This window comes from Zosterops lateralis (genome assembly GCF_965231275.1).
Source record: "Zosterops lateralis genome assembly, chromosome: 3".
Taxonomy (NCBI): domain Eukaryota; kingdom Metazoa; phylum Chordata; class Aves; order Passeriformes; family Zosteropidae; genus Zosterops; species Zosterops lateralis.
In genome coordinates, this window is record NC_139764.1 from 15,634,502 (window position 1) to 15,652,903 (window position 18,402).

Below are 18,402 nucleotides of genomic sequence, written 5' to 3' on the forward strand. Positions count from 1 at the left end.
CCATCTGAGAAAGGTCTATGAAGAACAGTACTGGAACCAGGGAACAAAGAGTATATGGGCTAATGCTGTCTAAAATAAAACCTCCTGGTTGATGAAGGTCTTTGTGACATCTTATGATTACCACAAGATTGTAATATGACTGCTTTGTACAATATTACGTGTAACATATCACTCGTCCAATCTTACACATACTTGTGATACTGCAGATGCTGTTCTAGATAAAGATATTTCTGTTGACTGCAAATGTAAATTTAGGTATTAAAATGTTATTGCAAGTAAAGATCTCTTTAAAGAAAATGTTTAAATATATACAATTTAATACAGATTTCTTTAATTTGCATTACTGCTGACTTTTTCATTTCTGGGAATCTGTTTTATGTATTCTTATATGTGGGAAGGTTTTCCCCATCTCTATAAAATGCTCTGAGAGAAACCAAACTTCCTCTTTTCATGTGCCCAGCTAAGCTCAGGATGTGCAAGCAGATCCCTAAATCACCTGCCTCTTACTAGAATTTGCTGTGCTATTTTAATAGCAGCCTCTTGTAGTACAATAGGAATTAAAACATTTTCACAGCCATGAACGTGATGTTCTGGTCATGCTGAACCAGTGAAACCACTGGCATCCTCAGGGTCTTTGACAATCAGCTGGGTTTATAACCTCTTTTTCTCCCCCTGTTTAAATCTAACTTGCAATGGACATTTAAAAGAACACATTGTTCTTATTTTAAATTTAAGTCTAAAGCTCACAAAGTCAAATCTCCCTGCAGCAATCCGACAACTTCCAGAGCCATGCCCTGATTTTCAAACTAATAAACTTCAGAAGGATGTGAACTTAATTCATGCAAACCAGGCCACTTCTTTTTAGGTACCTCCATATGGATTAATGGCTTAAATCCAAGTACCCAGATCTCAGAGTCAGCCCAAGGCCTTGAAGTGTCAACTCTTAAGAAATATCACTTTTAAGAGAATGAAAAAATTGCATTATTTTACCAATGACATTTATTTGAAGGGACACAGAACATTGACTAAAGTGCTTTAAAGGAAGAAATATAAACAGCTTCCTTAAAGCTATTAGTTCCTAAGTAGCCTTAATACAATTGATAAGATTAGCCTCCATGCATTACATGAGCTTGGGCATTTGGTAATACCACACAAATACAAGTGTGCAGCTTAGCAAAGAGCATGGGAATGCTATATCTGGCTCACAGGCACCACAGACCTCCTGCACGATGGGCTGGGAAGATTTTCAAGGCTGGTATAAAGAAAAAGGGATCCCAGCAAGACAGTTACTGATTTACACCCAACTTGCTTGTTTGGTGAAAGAATCCAATGCTGTTCTTAGCGTAATTAATGGAAAATGGGGACGGATCACAAATGCTTATTAAAAAAAAAAAAAAAAGAAAGAAAGAGCATTATTAGAGATTAGTTAATTAAGAGATAAGGCCAGAAAAATAGAATGGAACCATGTGATAACAGCCCCCTGTGGGGAAGACACAGGCTTAGGCAAATTTATTTCTGGCAACAGCAATACAGCTATCTCAAATCTGAAGTCATGCCTACATGGAACATTTTCTGATTTATATCAGACCTACAGTGTTCAGTGACTGACTGAAACACTGAAGTAGTAAAATGCCTCTCTCAAAGCACCTGCATTTGCTGTCCCCATGTCATTTCATAGGTATTTCTGAACCTGGATCCAAAGCAGAGTGAGGTGGGAAAGCTGGAGGAAACCCTGGCCTGGAGCTCAGCTTCGTAGACCTCATCAGTCTCTGCAGCACCCTGCCCTGGGGAACATCCCTTTTTGCAGTTCCTAACATTTGGGAGAACTCCACAGAGGGAGGGCTGAGCAGGATTCTCACCTCCCATCCCATTAGCCCCCCACAAAGCACACACAAACAACTACTCTTGCCTGATTGTTTCTAAGAGGATAGTCCATAAACCACGAGGAAGTACATTTCCACAGTTTATTCTCAAAGCTCTCCAGAGCAAAGGGTGGTGCAGAATCGGGAACCAGTCAAACAGTGAAACAAGGACCAAAGGGGAGGTCTGCAACTTGCCCCCAGACTTGTGCACACCCCCTGCACTGGGCAAAACAGGGTCAAGCATTGCAAAGCACAAGTGAGGAGACATGGGCATAAGGAACTTGGAAAGGCACAGCTGCAGCTGGAGGGTGATAAAAGGAGAACAGATTACTAAATGTCAGGCACACAATTCCCCACACTGACTCCCTTGGTAATAGAATGAAAATGTTTAGTTCTTGAAAAAAAAAACCCACAGAAGTCACTTTGAAGTCTGTGATGATACAGAATTTAACAGCAGCACCAAAGAAATGGTGTCCTTCCCAGCTGGAGACACACAGAGCCCTTGCTCCAGCCAGGCAGCAGTGTCAGGATACCCAAGCTGGAAGGAGACTCTGGCTGTGTTCACCACTTCCAGGGTACACACAGTCCCCAAACACAGAGTTTTCCTCTTACAAATCACCTCCTGCCTTCCCAGCTGCCCAAATAACCTGTCCAGAGGGTGGCACAGCTCTGTCTTACACAAACACTTTTCCAGATGGGTGTGAGTTTTCCCATTTACACATGTGTTTTCTCCAGCAGAAATAACAAGCTAAGGTTAAAAATTACAAAAACACAGAGGGGGACATACTGACAAGGACAAGGTGAATTCACAACTTTGTATGAATGAATCTTTCATTAATTACATAAATTAATCAGGAGCCTAAGTAAAATTGATTATGTAATGTTGCTGTTGGCATATTTTAAGGAAATTCTGACAGCATTTCTTGTTTTGACCCCAGAATGTTAAATGTAATTAGGACTTAAAATTCAAATTTATTCTCTACTTCTCTAAGTTGTTTTTTTATTATTATTTTAGAGTATTTTAGATTGTTTTTGATATTAGGTGATACCAAAAATGGATCAAATGCATTTCAGAAAGCATTTTATTCAGGAAGAAACTTGCAGTGGTATGTCTAGATTTCAAATAATTTCTACCACACCATATCCCTGACTCCTGTGGGAGAAAACAACTTTCTGTCCCCTCGCTCTTTGTAAGGTGGCACTTGACCAGGAGCACTGCTGACACAGGTAGACATTCCCACTACCACGTACCCTCCTCAGATACTTCACAGCCAGGTCTCTGTCACTGGTGAAGGCTTACAAGTGGATCCTGACTCTCTGAGAGCAGGATTCAATCTCATCCTCGTCTCACCACAACCACGGCTGCAGCAACCCTGGAAAACACGTGCACCTCAGCAGCCACTGGAGCAGGGCATCCCACCCTGAGCACTCACTGTGTTCCAGGGTAATGAAGCAACCACACTGGGTCTTGGGTTTGCTGTCCTAAATGGATGTGACACCTTTCAACACCTGGATAACTGCTCTTCAACATCTGCTCTTCCAACGATTTGAAATGCTGCCCATACAGAAATGTTTGTCTCACACATGTTGGCATTAGAAGCAGTTATCCCCAGCCTCTGAGTTGAACACTCTGTGCTTCTGCATGCTCCAAGTGACACATGTTGCTAGTGTAGAGCATTTACTACTCCATTAGAAAAAAAAAATTCAAAATTCCTTTTCAGCTCCATCCTGTTCAAGCTGACAGAGTAGAGCTTAAAGCCTGCCTTACAAAGTAATACGCAGAAAAAAACCCAAAACCTACAAAGTTCATTGTTTCAGAGTTCATGCCATGCTCCAAGCTTTCAGCTATTAGAGCACTTTGAATTACCAAAACCTGACCTGGAAGGAATTATACACAGATGAGACGCCTGACTAGTTCAACAGCATTAAGTAGATGCTTAGCAATTACTGCAGATTTTTTTTCTTCTTCTAGTGCATTTTCTGCTAAATTGCACATTCATTCCAAGACTCTGATACAATCACTGCAAGAAAACACAGGCTTCTTGGAGCAGTCTTTACAAGAGCCAACAGCACCTTTCTAATGCAGGCATCTCTAGTTAGAGGACACCAGTGAATTACATCAGCGAACACACTGCTGATCCCCTAGCCCTCGTTATTTTTACATAATCTTCTCTCCTATTCATTAACACACTTTACCATCCTCCACACTTAAGAGTACTGCAAGTACAGAAATACGTTTCACACGTTGTTCCTCAAATACATGGTTGATTTCAAATCAACACTTTGGTTTCATCAGTCACTAAAATATTCTGCAGTGGTCTGCACAGACACCATCCCTAACCTGAGCTCAGCTGTCCCACCCTGCCCGGGGCTCTCTACCCAGTCTGGCTTTCCTTCCAGGATCCCACGCAAAGGACAAGCTGGAAAACTTACCACCTCCGAGCTCACGCTGTCTGAAAAGAGACTGTGAAAATATATATTCACAAACTGATGAAAAAGTAACATTTAATCATTGCTGTCATGGAGACGAAGATCAGTACTTGCCATTTCGTAGCTCCTACACCTGGCGCACTGCGAAACTCCTCATACTCTCCCTCTTCTTTTTTCCTCCAAGAGAGGAGTGTTTGACAAATCTCTCCATCAAAGATGCAAGATTTGGGCATCTAATGTTTGCATGCCAGGAGAGGGGGAAAGGTGGCAGAAGAGCAGGAAAAAAAAATAGGATGAATATGCAAAAGACTCAAGATAAAAATATGCAAAGCAGTTTTTATCTGTGGAACAAAGATTTGTAGAAGAAATGTTAAAACTGCCACAAATGAAGTATGAATAGAAACGTACATGTATGAAACAGCAGAAGAAATAACTGAGCAAGCCTTTAAAGAGCAGCATGTATGGATAACAAGGGATGTGACTGACAGCAGTAAAGTGGGAAGATGCTGAGAAATGTGTTGTTTCCACCCAGCCCAGGAAGTCTGAGCTCCAAATGGCCGTGGTACAGTCGCCTTCTCAAGCAGCAGACCTGTGCTTTGGCAATGAGAGGGAGCATGTGTGGTGTGTGCCTTTCCTCTTCACATTGTTATGTACCAGCCAAAGCACCCGAAACTGGAAAAGACAACAGTCTTACTTTAGATTTAGGATGGGTGGAGGAGGACACTGAGGCAAAACACAGCCCCACAGGTCCTACAGAATCCCAAAGAATATAAAAGACATTTCCAAAAGCTCCAGTCCTTTGTAGCACCTAGTCCTGGCCAGACTGCGTGGACACAACACACCTTGGTGTGTGTGGATGTGTGTGGGTGGCCACAGTGAACTTCAATAAGATGAAATCACTATGCCCTTCTGCAGAGTGTCAAGCTGAAGTAAGAGGATGTTTTAGTACTGAGCTTTCATAAATAAATACATCATAAATACTCAGCTACTTCTCAGGGCCAGCTGGCAATCAGGGGCACTGAGCAGCATCAAAACACTCCTGCCATGAGCAGAGGAGTATAAAGCAAGCCCAATGTGTGGTAATCACAGGGCTCTGCTTTGTAAAAACCCGAACTATTTTACTGCATCTTGTATTCCTCTATCACCCTCTAATATATTTAACTAATACACATTGACTACTATAAGGTGACAAATAGTATTATCAACAAAACCAGCTCAATGGTGTTGCTTAAAAGTCACACCATTAAATTAGTCATTAGAGAGCTGATTCTCCCAGAACAGAACCAGGAATCACTATTTCTCCTGACCTTTAGCCTTGGAATAAAATGGATAATGAAATCCCTTCTTTCCCTTACTGGAGAAAGCTGCTTAACTGTCTGAAAAGCACAGCTCTGTGGGATTTTTAGTCAGGCCTCTGAGAGTTTTCCAGTGGATGAATTTCTGGAACCTGGTCTGAGGGAAAGCACTGATGGAGAGCTTCAGCCAAGGCTGGGATCCCCAAGTTCTTCCCTGTCCCTGACCCAAACAGTTCAAACAGCAGAATCTCCAGACTCCATGGGCACTGTTGGCTGGCAGCAAGGAGAGGCAAGGAGGTTCCAGCTCCTCTTGGCCATGCCTCCAAGCTTCAGAGCTGCCTGTGGTGTGTGCTCTCCCTGCAGTCCCAGCAGCCAAGCAGGCAACTTTACGTACTTATCCCAGGCTTTCAGTGATACCCTTCCATCAGTCATTGCCAGTTCTCCAAACCAAACGACACTCCCACAGGGTAAAGGTCACTCATAACTTGAAGTTATCAGCAACTGGAGATGAAAGTGTGCTATCCCCATGGCTTCCATCAGTCACTAGCTGATAGACAGCTTCTGTTTCAGCAATACTTATTTACAAAGGTCTTCCCAAGAGATTATTTCCACATTTGTATGAACACAGCCCAAAAAGAAATGCCAACTCTACTCTAATTCCTCAACATTCAAATCTCAAGAGGAAAAAAAAAACAAACCAACATACCAAAAAGGATTCATGGTAAGAGAGACATTTCCCTAAAGAGCACTTGCCTGTTGCTTCTAAGACTTCCCGCTGCTGCTAAGCAACATCTGTGTGTGCCTGTCCCTGAGGAGATGTAGAAGCCATCCATCCCATACAGCTTGAACCAGCTACCCAGAGGAAGCAGAGCCAAACCGCAGTGTGTTGGCTGTGCATGCACAGGGGTGGCTGGCAGGCTCCCTGGCTTGCACCATTCCTTCAGTACCTGGAAGCAGTCTTGCAGAAGGCAAGCCTGGATAACTGAACTCAGCATTGCTCCAATGAAGTCTGATGCTTCTCCACACAGCATCAAGAACTCTGGGACAATCACAGAGCTGAGGAACTGGACAGCTAATAGTAGAGAAGAAGATGCCTCCCTACAAAAGTTCATTTAATGCCAGTTAAGATACGAAAAGCACCATTCCATTCCCACTGTGATGCAGGACTGGCTTAACAAAAGCTAAGCTGATTCCAATACAAAAATACTCAGATCCCAAGACCCACAGAACCCCACAAAGATGAGCCCAGTATCTCTTGCTATTACCAGAGATGTCTGTTTTTATACATTTTGCTGCTGTAAAACACTTTCTCTGAACAGCAGATGTCTTACTTTAGAAGAAGTTACAATATGATTTCTGACATCCTTATTACCAATTTGAGGAGATGTAAACTAGACAGACTGCAAGGTGGACAGAATCTTGGCTGGATTTGCAGGCTCAGAGGGTGGCAATGAACAGTTGGAAGCAAACCAGTTACAAGCTGAATTCCCCAGGGGCTGATACTCAAGCCCAAAGTGTTTAATACTGTGATATTTGACTTCTGTAATTAATAATCTCAACAGCAGAATGGAAATAGAGGGTCACCACTTCCTGCTGGAGGCAATTCCTAGAAAGGAGCAGAGGAGAGTCCAGGGCAGAAGGAAGGCTGATTGAAAACTCAGTTGATCGTGACACAATGCTACTGTGAAGAGATTTGAGATGGAACTCCCTTGTAAATTTTAATCTTCCAAAAGGAAAGTAGCTGGGATTTAATGCTGAAGGTGGGTTGAGCATCCAGCTTCTCCTCTACACATTGAGGCCACAGAGGAAATATTCATAATGACAGAGCTTCTAAGCAAAACACTGTCATTTAACATAAAATAAAACGCACTTAAAATGAGATGCCAGGGCTCGAGCACGAGAGCAGGCAAGGGTTCACATCCAATGAGAAAGGACAGAAAAGAGTCTGTGCAGCTGCTCACTCCATGTCCACTATCCTAGGAAAAAGAGTGAACCGTATAGTGCAGCTGAACCCTTCAAGTCCACGTTGTTCCCCATGCTAATAAAGTGGGAAGGGATGAAATTTACTTGCTTAGTGTTCAGCATTGAAGACTAAGTTTAGGGACATGGGAGAAGCTGTAGAGAACCAGAGGAGAGCTGAAAATGGAAATAGTCTTGAGAATCCACGAGCACTTAATCTCAGCCAAATTCCCTGTAACATCCCTGTAACATGAAGTGGTTAGAGAACTGTGGCAGCACTGGCTTTTGGCACAAGTCAGAAGACATCAGGAGTTTGTTATCTTGGTTACAGACTTTCAGCAGAGTAAAAATGAGCCTCCTGTGGCAGACTGGGGGGAGAAAAAGTGTTATCTTCTAGTATGAACAGAGTAAATAATGTTACTGATGTGAACCTCAACCCTTATCCCTTTATAAAATGTAACTTACAATCCTTTAAAAAGATGATTAGACTTTTTGGTAGAGGTCAAGAAAGGTTTAGCTGACTGAAGCAAGTGACACTAATAATATAATCATCTTACATTTATGGCCAGAGAATTGCAGATGTTGCACATCCAGGTATTTCTGTCAGCTTGTGATTAACAAGGGGCACACTTGAAGGAACAAGCACAGCAAAATTCTAAAAACAACATTTAAAAAGTACTTATTGAATAGTTGACATGAAAAGATCATACTTGATGCTTTCAGTTTTGTTTTGTATTTTGTTGTGATGGTTTAGTATTTGGGAATATTTGTGGGGTTTTTTTTCTCCCTCCAAACACATAAGACATTCTAGATTGTACACATAACCCATAAATATTAAAGTTATAGCCAATTTATTACAGATATTATTTCCCTGATACTGAAACAATGTTATATATAAATATTTTACATTAATATAAACACATGCAAAACAAATCAGAAAATAGAAGTCTTTGACTAAAGAATAACCAAATTGAAAAAAAAAAAAAAAAAGTGTACTTTGTAACTGCAACTATTTGTGGTTGCAGTCTCTGACTCTGATCCCAGAGGCAAAACAAAAAATCCTTCTTGCTGTCAGTATTTTGGTTTGCACAGAGAAATCTGTCAGAATCATCAATTATCTTTTTAATATTATGATTACAGGAAAAGAGTTTTTAATGCAGTTACACATTATTTGAAACTGTGGCACATAGCTTAAAAAGCAAAGGAAGAGTCACATCACCAAAAAAGTGGGATTTCTAAGTACCATGCACAGAAAATCGTTGGTATGTCAACCACCTTAAGTAGGGATGGGCAGAGATAAAGCATTAAATGTCATTTTCCCCTGCAAATTCTCCATGTCTCTTTGTAAAAAGTGAAAGCAATATACAAGTGATCCAATCTATGACAGGAAATAGAGACAAAAGTAGTCTGTAGTGATGTTAAGAAAAGGAAATCCACATTGGCCAAGTTTCTTTATTTGATACTTCACATCTTCACTCAATACTGTTACCGAATGTTTGAAAAATTGTCCTGTACACCATGAATATACAAAATTTATCTGAAGCATTAAATCTGTAAAAATAGGAACAATTCAGTCAGACCAAGTGTAACTGAAAACCTGGCAGACAGTGAAGGGAACTGTTTATCTGGGCTGAAACATAGTCAGAAATTAAGACTAAACTAAAAGAACTACAGACTATTAAGGAAACAGAACCATGTAAATTAAGATTTTACTAATTTGTCAGAAGATAGAAGAGGGAAAGGTAATGGATTTTATTTTAAATCAGTAAGCATAATGTGATTTTTAGAGACACCTTGGAGGTCTAATTACATACAACTAGAAAACTCACTGCCTTCAGGCACCCTCATTTCAAGTGCAAATCTGCGCAGTTATAGAATATATTTATAAAATATACTATATGCAAACATCTTTACAGAGCTTTAAATCAAGCCAAAAAGTAAATATACTTGATGGGAAACAGGAAAAAAAAAAAAAAAAAAAAGAAAAATAAAAAACTGTGGGCAGTGTGATTGTGGCCCCTCAAAGCCAGAGGAAACCACTCCGTTTGTCTGCAACAAAAAGAAGATGGGATTTGCACCTTCAAAGTTGACTGTTAACAAAAATGAAGAAAGTATCTTCTGTGCTTCTGAAAATTAACATAAAATTAGCTTTCGTGACTTTTACATATTATTGTTATCTTAAAATAACTTCTAAAGCACAATGTCAATCCTTGAATACCAATAATCCATCACGTAATCGAAAGTGAAAGGGTTTCCCAGCTAAATTCAAATTAAAAACTACATAATTCTAAGGAGTGCAATGCTCTGGAAAAAGCTTTAAATTAAATTATTTTACTTGTAAAGCTAGTGTTAGGTTTTTTTAGTTAAAAAAAAAAAAAAAAAACTGGAAGCAAGAAAGCTGCAAGAGTACAAATGACAAAATCCTTTCTAGATACACCAAGTGAAAGAGTGAATTATCCACTGATGCAGACAGAAACATCCATTTGCTACATTATTCGCTTCCTTTTACTTCATTCCATTGCATGTACACACAGCCTAAGTATTAAAATGCAGAGTAATAAATAAACCGGCTCAGATTACTAGCAAGGGGCAAAACACAATCAGAATTGTGCTCTATCTAGTTTCTGTTTCAGCAGTCTTTTTCTCTTCAGTTCATATGAAAAATCATAGTCAGACTTCCAAAAAGAGTCGTTCGTTTTTTTTATCAGAAACTTAAGTTCATTTGCCCAGGTTTATAACCCAAGACATTTCTGTGAAGGAAGCACAGTGCAAATTATAGGACTAATAAAACTTGCTTACATAGAAAGAAGTTTACTTGATTAATGTTAACTGGTATCTTTATGAAATACATTGTAAAACAAAGATTAAATAACAGGACTCAATTTGTTGGGGGGGGTTTTCCTTAGACTTTTTTCCTCATCCCTCCTTTGAAAAGCTTACTGAATTACAAAAATCTTTAATAAAGTTCCAGTCTTCAGCAGATAATCATTATAAATGCTGCCAATCAATGCCAACTAGAGTTTGATTTGCTTCTTGTGCATGTCCAATTTCCTCTGTAATACTGTGCTGCTGCCAGAGTTTTTGAATCTTTTTAAATCGCTCTTTGCACAGATGTAAGGGATTCCCACGTCTGAAAAGGAGATAACACTTATCAGGAATGATAAAACACTGCAACTGAGCACAAACACTCAGGTGTGACACACTAAGTATTAGATAACCCCATAAAATACTACAATATTTAGATAACCCTTTAACATTATTCTGTCATCAGAGCAAATCACCAGGTATTTGGATGAATAACCTGCAGTGCTACCTTGTCTGGTGCCCCCTCCTTACAGCTCAACAGTTCCCTCTAGCCTCTGGGAAACTCAAATCGAGCCCCCAGAACTCCACATGCAGGTTTTCAGCAAACTTTCCAGGCTGAAACAGTTCATATTCTCTGGTTTTGGCCAGTTTCAGAAATAGCAAACATTAACAATATCAAGTCCCTAAATTATCCTCGCATAGGAAGCAGAGATAGGAGCTAAGACAAAGAACTACCACATTAAATAAAATAATATCATAATATTTCCACTTGGTATTAAATTAGTGCAGGTTATAAAAACAAATGCACTAGATACAAATTAAATTTTCAGCCTTAGTTTCTAGTCAACTTCACAGATGCCAAAAAGATTTAACTTTTAGCTGTTTTCAAGACAAGTGTTTTTAACCTGGGGAAGATCATCCATGAAATATTCTTGACCTAAACCACATATTAACATTAAAACATCTGAAGATACTAGATGCAGCAGCAATGTCAAAATATAATGTTACCTATATCATTAAAATAAAAAGGTAACATAAAAAGTTACTTTTCCTAATTATATAGTCCTATAATTCCTGTCTTTAAAATATGTAGTTTCTAAAATATTTACCTGAGTCCCTGGTCTGTCTCTCCATAGTCATCAAGGTAAGGAGGAGGATAAAAGCAGCCCTTTGTTTTCCCAGCTAAAAATAGCACCTGACATTCTCGTACTCTGGAGAGAAACAGAGAGAAGATTTTTAGGTATTGATTTTTAGGTGAATAGTTTCTCATACTTTCACAGACACTGCTTTTCTAGTTCCTACCCACTTTCATTCTGTATAATCTGCACGTACAGAGTTTTAAAGGCACATTTTTTTAAAACTACGTCTCTCACTCTCTTCTTTTAACTCCAAAAATAATGTCATTTCAAGTCTTATTATCTGCTGTCTGTGTAAAATACTCAATGGAACCACAAGAAAATAAAACAGTTTTGCTTCTCACTAATGTTTGCCAAAGTGAAAATAGACATTATCTAACACTTCCCTGTATGCAGGAAGACAACTAAAATGAATTTTTGTTTTCACCAGCAACAGCAGCAACAAAATCAAACTATTTACCTTCATAGTTTTGTAATACTTGAGTAGAAATAAATGCAAAGGCAAAACAAATTCCCTTGAAAATGAAATTTGAACTTTCTTTGAAATTTTATCATCAAAGAAGCAAACTTTGAACCTCACACCAAAGCATTGGAAGATGAATACACTTTAGTTCTTAGACAACCCCGTTGTTAACAAAACACTCCCTTTACAAACCACCCTGGCAATCACATATATAGAGCTATTAATTTAATGCCTATACACATCATCTAACCCAGCAATGAGAGGAAAAGTGTTCAGCTCCTTACCTAAGGAATATGCCCACTCCAGAACCACAGGTGTATGTATGTGCAGTACAGGCTCCAACATCTTCCCCTTCAAGTTCAGTCTGACAGCAGTAACTCTGAGAACACAGCATGGTCCCACACACAAGGCACAATGTTGGGGCTCTGCTTTTGTCACCACCTGATTTCGGACACCTTTTGTTAGGGAAAAAAAAAAAAAAAAAAAAAAAAAGAAATCCACTGTATGTGTAAACTCTAGATAGTAAAAAGATTCAGAAGTACTTTTGAACATTTATACAGTTAACAACTGAAATTTTCTATTTCACTGTTTCACTGAAATACAGGGCAGATTGACTGATAAATACTGTGTGCCCTTTATGATTCCATCCAAACTCCCTGAGACTGTCAGGTTAAAGGTTTCCCAGCTGATGAAAAGGAGCAGCAGCAGACTTTGGGGGGCTCACTGTAATTGCACACGAGAACTTACGAGAAATTGGACGCTTGGTTAATGAGGCAGCTGTAGTCATCTGGAAGGTCGATTAATTTGTTGGATTCTCTTGCATAGCTGGAATAAAGCAATCAAGTCAGCACTCACATTTCAATGAATAATACACAAGCAACTTCCAACTCATTCATGTTTTCCTGACTCATCTAAACAGCATCTGTGAGTAATTAATTTTTTAAAGTTTCCCTCTTTTCTGCCATTCTTTGAGTAAAATGGTAGCACATAAAAAGATGAACACACAACATCCCTCAAATAAACCACCTCCCTTTTCTTAGTCTTGTTTTTTATGAATTTGAGAAAATGGAGAGGTCAAAACTACATGTCATTTGTGTGCTTTTAGCAAACCATTTAAAGAAATATTTTTTCTCTCCTGTATAAGTTTGTTTGGGGCTTTTTTGGTCACTAATATTGCAGAGAAAATAGTCTGACTTTCAAGTTTAGGGAACTTGTATCCTGAAGAGAATGAAATATGCAAATCATGAAAAGAACCTATTTAATATCAAATACTTATATATTTGAAATATATTTAAAAGTAATACTATGCACAAAATACTATGCAAAGATACTATGCACAAAATTCTAATAATCTTCAATTCTAGGAATAATACAAATTAGACTGTGAAATGCAAAAAGAGGTTTGTAACAGAAGTAATGTACAAGAACATGCTGAGAGAAAAAAGAAATCATCACCGTCAAGCTGGACATAAGCTTGGGAAGAGCAGATAAAAATCAGGAAAAGGAACACATGGAAAAGATCCCAACAATCATATGTGGCAAGAAATCAATTACACAACCAGAATACTCTTACTGTGTAAGAAATTCTGTTAATGGTCTGGTGTTTCACAGATGAAGTGATTAATTTTTATTTTTGTCACAGCATTACTGTATGCACAATGTTAAAAAATTGACTTTATATTATTTAGCACAGTAAATTAAAAAGCAGGGATGTGTTTTTAATGCCAGCACTGTGAACTTCACATTCATTTCTAATTGTTAGGATAATTGTTAACCACTATTTTTACCCAGCCTTCAGAAAGAACAACACCCTAAATGCTTTTCTACACCCACTAAGTATTAAATGCATTCTGAATTCAAAGTAATTATGCAGCAAGAACAAATGCATGAAAAGCTGGTTTTCTTTTCAGCAACTGACTCGGTGTTGGCTTTACTGAAGGAATTGGATACTTCAAAAAGACAATTTAAAAAGGTCTTTAATGCCTGGTATTTTTAAAGAAAGGTTATATACATCTTTTAGCAACAGCTTATTTTTTGCATCAGAAAGTAGAAAGTAATAGGAAACATGAGATGAAATTTTATTACTTCTAATTTCTGCACATCAGTTCTAAAGAAAAAAACCCAATATTAAAGTTTCCTTTTAAAATCTAGTCATTTAAGCAGTATTTCCTTTTCTTAATAAATTTTTAAAAATCACTTCTTTCCTAATATCTTTATTATTAAATAAAGCAGAATAGATATTATGTTATTATAAACACCCATTAGAAAAAAAATATTTGGAGAAAGCTGCAACATCGAAGTTTTTCCCCCGTCTCTGCTAAAAATTTCTTTATGTTTACCTGATAGCATTTCTCTTGCCTTCCAGGTATCTTTTTACTTCACTGTTACTGCACCAACTACAAGGAAAAAAATTGGCTTTTAACTTCAATAGATGACAGAAAAACAAATAAGCAAAAAATCCATGGTACATCTATTAAAAAACCACTACAGCTAAAATGGTTTCTTTCAAAACACTTCTCAAAATCTACAATTCACTTCCATAGGTAATCCTGGGAGAACACTTACACTACTATCTTGTGTAGGATTCTCTATTATATTATAACTAAGCACAAAAACACAACTTACCTTTCTATTAACGTGTTCAGAATCTCACTGTTTTCTTGAAAAAGGCAAGTGAGGTTGTTTGGCAAGGAAAGATAGCTACATAAGTGTTCAAATTGGTTTGCTCCATTTACTGAAAAACAAAAAAGGTATCACTCTCATAACTTCATATTTAAAATATTTATTATGACCACCTTCAGATTTACATTCTATCCCTACATATGCCATATGTGGAGGACAGTAAAGAATGTTACCAAGATAATATAACATAGTGAATTTACAGAGATATCATAGAATGGTTTAGATTGGAGGGCACCTTAAAGACAATCTCATTCCAACTGCCCTGCCATGGGCAGGGACACCTTCCACTAGACCAGGCGGCTCAAAGCCCCATCCTGCCTAATATGAATTATTAGCAGATGCTGACTGAATGATATCAATGCAAGCAAAAGCAGGTCTCATTTGAAAACAGCAATCCATAGGAGCTTTGAAATAGAACCTTATTAACAGGAGAAAATTAATTTCTGTTTTAAATAATCTAGAATGGCATTTACCTCTATATTAAAAAGACATTCTTAAAACAAACAAATTAATTTTTTGCCATTTTCATTATGTTGATATGATGCTGCACTGGTAACAAGCCCACATCCATTCAATCAGCTTCCTCAGTCAAGAAAGTTTAAATGTAATTTATTTTGACTGCTGATGTTTACATCTTGAGAACCAATTTAATACAAAGCAGACAATACCTTGAATTTCTGAGGGTGCTGGGACTCCATTTAAGTAATGAAAAAACAAAGCAGAACATCTCAGGAAAGGCATGATTCCAGCTTTTAGATTCCTCCACAGGTGCCAGCCTGAGGAAATTTCTTTCAAGGCACTTAAGAGAATAAAAGAAATAAAAGTTTGCTTTTATTTAGTCATTTCAGTTTGAGAGTTATATTTAGTAAGTTTTCAGTCACACTGCATATTAAATTACTGATTTCATCTGAAACAATCACTATGCAAAGTGTTCATTTCAAAGCAAACTCCAAGAAAAACAGCAAAGCAGAGATTGATAAAACTGTAACCAACTGGGACAGTAATTAAGGAGAATTCTGCATAAACATTTCAGATAACAGAATGGTTTGGGTTGGAAGGGACCTTACAGACCATCTCATTCAATCCCCCTGCCATGGGCAGGGGCACCTTTTGCTAGATCAGGTTGCTCAGAGCCCCATCCAGCCTGGCCTTAAACACTGCCAGGGATGGGGTATCCACAGCTTCTCTGGGCAGCCTGTTCCAGTGCCTCACCACACTCACAGAAAACAATTTCTTCCTAACACCTAACTTCACCTAAAACTTTCTTTCTTTCCATTCAAAGCCATTCCCATCCTAACAAGTTTTCTGTATTCAGACATTGTCAATTCCAGATTCTGCAAACTGACTAAAAAAATTGTTTCCAAGCACGATGGTCATGAGCAGGTACCTTCCTGATCACAGATGAATTTACAGAAATAGTTACTAAAGTGAATCTAGAAGTACTGAATAAGAAACAAGATGTAAGAGTTCCTAAGTTAAAAGTGTCATCTTTGACAGCACTAGTATATAGAATTCAGTCAGTAGTTAATGTTCAGCTCAGAAGGGAGAAAAAGAACATAAAATTTTATCAAAAGATCATGGTTTTACCTTCCTGTACACTGGCAAAGAAATTTATACAGTGTAAGCACAGCTACTTCCTCTTCACTGTTAGTGTTTTCTTGGTCCATGCCATTCTCTTCTGAAGAAGAAATAAATAATTCACAAATTGTTTCATATATACATGCTTACACAACAAGAATGTATTTTTTCAAGTTCTGATAAAAACACCCAAACCAAGTGAAGATAGAATATGATGTACTGGACTGCAGTTTTCTGCTGCCCATCTTGTGTGCTAGGTTTGTGCTACTGTCAGCTCCAGTGAGGTGCTGGTTCAGTTGGTCAGCAGGTTGGGTTTCTTGACCTACTTGCTTGCAGTTCTTGGCTTTTGGCAAACCCGGCCTTATCCTGTTCCTCTTGCCAGGAGATACATTGATTCCTTACTTTCCTAACTGCAACTCATTCATCATGCAATGCCTAAGCCAAGCCTGCAATAAACACTCCCAGGCGCTGCTACAGTAGCTGGAAAGCCAGGATTCATTACTAGCTATGCTCCAAGAAACTACTGGAGTAGAGCAACAAAGACAATGTAACTGAACTTTGATGAGTACAATTTATCAATACTCTCTTGTGAGCTAAAAGACAGCATCCACAATTCTATTTTGTAACTGTAGACTGCACACATTTACCAGCAGCACCATAGCTTTTTCCTAAGTAAAGACTGGGGGAATCTTTTCAATAAAAATTAGACAAAGTGTCATTACCTGTTGATGAGGTAAGTAAAATTTGTATTATGTGTGCCATAGTGACAAGATGAAACAGGTGAAGATCTCCAGTGCCAAGACTAACCCCTGAAAAATCCTGACAATGTATGGCAGGGAAAGAGAGCACCAAGCTTACCTGTGAAAGAAAACAAGAAAGTCGGTACATTCCTTTTCCTTTTGAAACTTCCCTTTGGTCTGCTCATGTTGCAACTACACCCCTTGAAGGCAGCACACTACATAAGGCTAATTTTGAAGCTAATTATACAGACATTATTTAAGAGAGCAACAATTATCCATCAGGAGAGTTTTGAGTCTGTTTAGGTTTTTGGGTTTGTTATTTAGTTGGTTTTCATGTATTTGGGGTTTTTTTAACAGACAAAGAGTATGCATTTTGTCTCATATTACCCCTAATTTACAGAAAATAATACTTTTATAAAATATTTTTAATACTTTTATTAAGAATACTTTTATTAAATTTAAAAAGCCTTCAAAATCTATTAAGTAGTGAAAAAATACTGCAACCTGAACATTTTGAAGGGCTCCTAACCCAGAGTAAAGAGAAAGTTTTCAGTAGTTTTTACATAGTGCCTACTGGATCAAAGTATTATTAATATATATTAAGAAATACTTACCAATAAATGAAACATGTCAATATCAAGTATGCAAGGAAGATTCCCATTTTTTTCATTAGGCACCAGTGCTAAGTATTTTGGAGAGAAAAAAAATATTAATTGAACATTTATACATGAAAGTATTTTAGTGTACTTCAGTTAAAAAAAATGAGAGCCATCTCCTTCATTTACATGCTTTAAGAACTTAAAATACAAATGTACCTGTTTTGGCCAGAATCAATTCAACAACTGTTCAACACCACTGGAAAAGAATCTTGCCTACTTTATTGTATTAAAATAAAACAAACCCAGGTAGCAATTTCTACTTTCTTTCATTGCCTGGGTTTCCAGAGGGAGACAAAATGAGACAGTATCTCAAGCTCTGACAGAAATAAGCTCAAACAATAGTGACTAAACAGGAACACTGAGCATTGTCTCTTGGACAGCTGCTCAAAACTTCTGCCATTTGCTTAAATTCACAAGAATGTTGGAATGTGCCTTACATAAATCATTTGCCTTGTTGACTCAAAAATGCATTGCGACAGTCTCTTGAATTCATCACTTTATCTATAATTTAGGTAGAGCTAGGTGTTGGTCTCTCCCTCTCTGTAGTATTTACAGGAACCACAAAGTATTAACCAAAGCACTCCAGCTGACAACAGAAATTCACACACTTAATAAATTCCAAGCACCTTCATCAAAAAAGCAAACACAAATTCAGTGTCTGGAAAAATGTAACAAGATATTTTAAGTAACAATTAAGAAACAGTTGGTTACTTCTTTAATCTAAGCAGTAAAATCTGATTTGTAATAAAGCTGCAGCTCTAGGAATATTTTACAATGTAGCTATATGTATTAA

The 18,402-nt window shown here is 37.9% G+C and overlaps 1 protein-coding gene across 4 annotated transcripts in view; it reads right to left on the reverse strand.

The window, feature by feature from the left end:
• Positions 1-8,265: 8,265 nt before the first annotated feature.
• Positions 8,266-18,402, reverse strand: part of UBR2 (ubiquitin protein ligase E3 component n-recognin 2) — a gene marked incomplete at its 3' end in the record, with an annotated part of 55,954 nt that continues 45,817 nt past the window's right edge. For 3 of the 4 annotated variants that reach the window (XM_083856228.1, XM_083856229.1, XM_083856231.1), the window contains 10 exons: positions 17,565-17,632; positions 16,933-17,068; positions 16,220-16,310; positions 15,301-15,431; positions 14,576-14,684; positions 14,290-14,346; positions 12,698-12,775; positions 12,235-12,405; positions 11,461-11,562; positions 8,266-10,676 (listed from right to left, as the gene is read on the reverse strand). In XM_083856228.1, the coding sequence (XP_083712354.1) occupies positions 10,535-10,676; positions 11,461-11,562; positions 12,235-12,405; positions 12,698-12,775; positions 14,290-14,346; positions 14,576-14,684; positions 15,301-15,431; positions 16,220-16,310; positions 16,933-17,068; positions 17,565-17,632 (1,085 nt within the window). Of the gene's footprint in view, positions 10,677-11,460; positions 11,563-12,230; positions 12,406-12,697; positions 12,776-14,289; positions 14,347-14,575; positions 14,685-15,300; positions 15,432-16,219; positions 16,311-16,932; positions 17,069-17,564; positions 17,633-18,402 lie in introns of those variants that run through there. The other variant, XM_083856230.1, reaches the window with a different exon arrangement.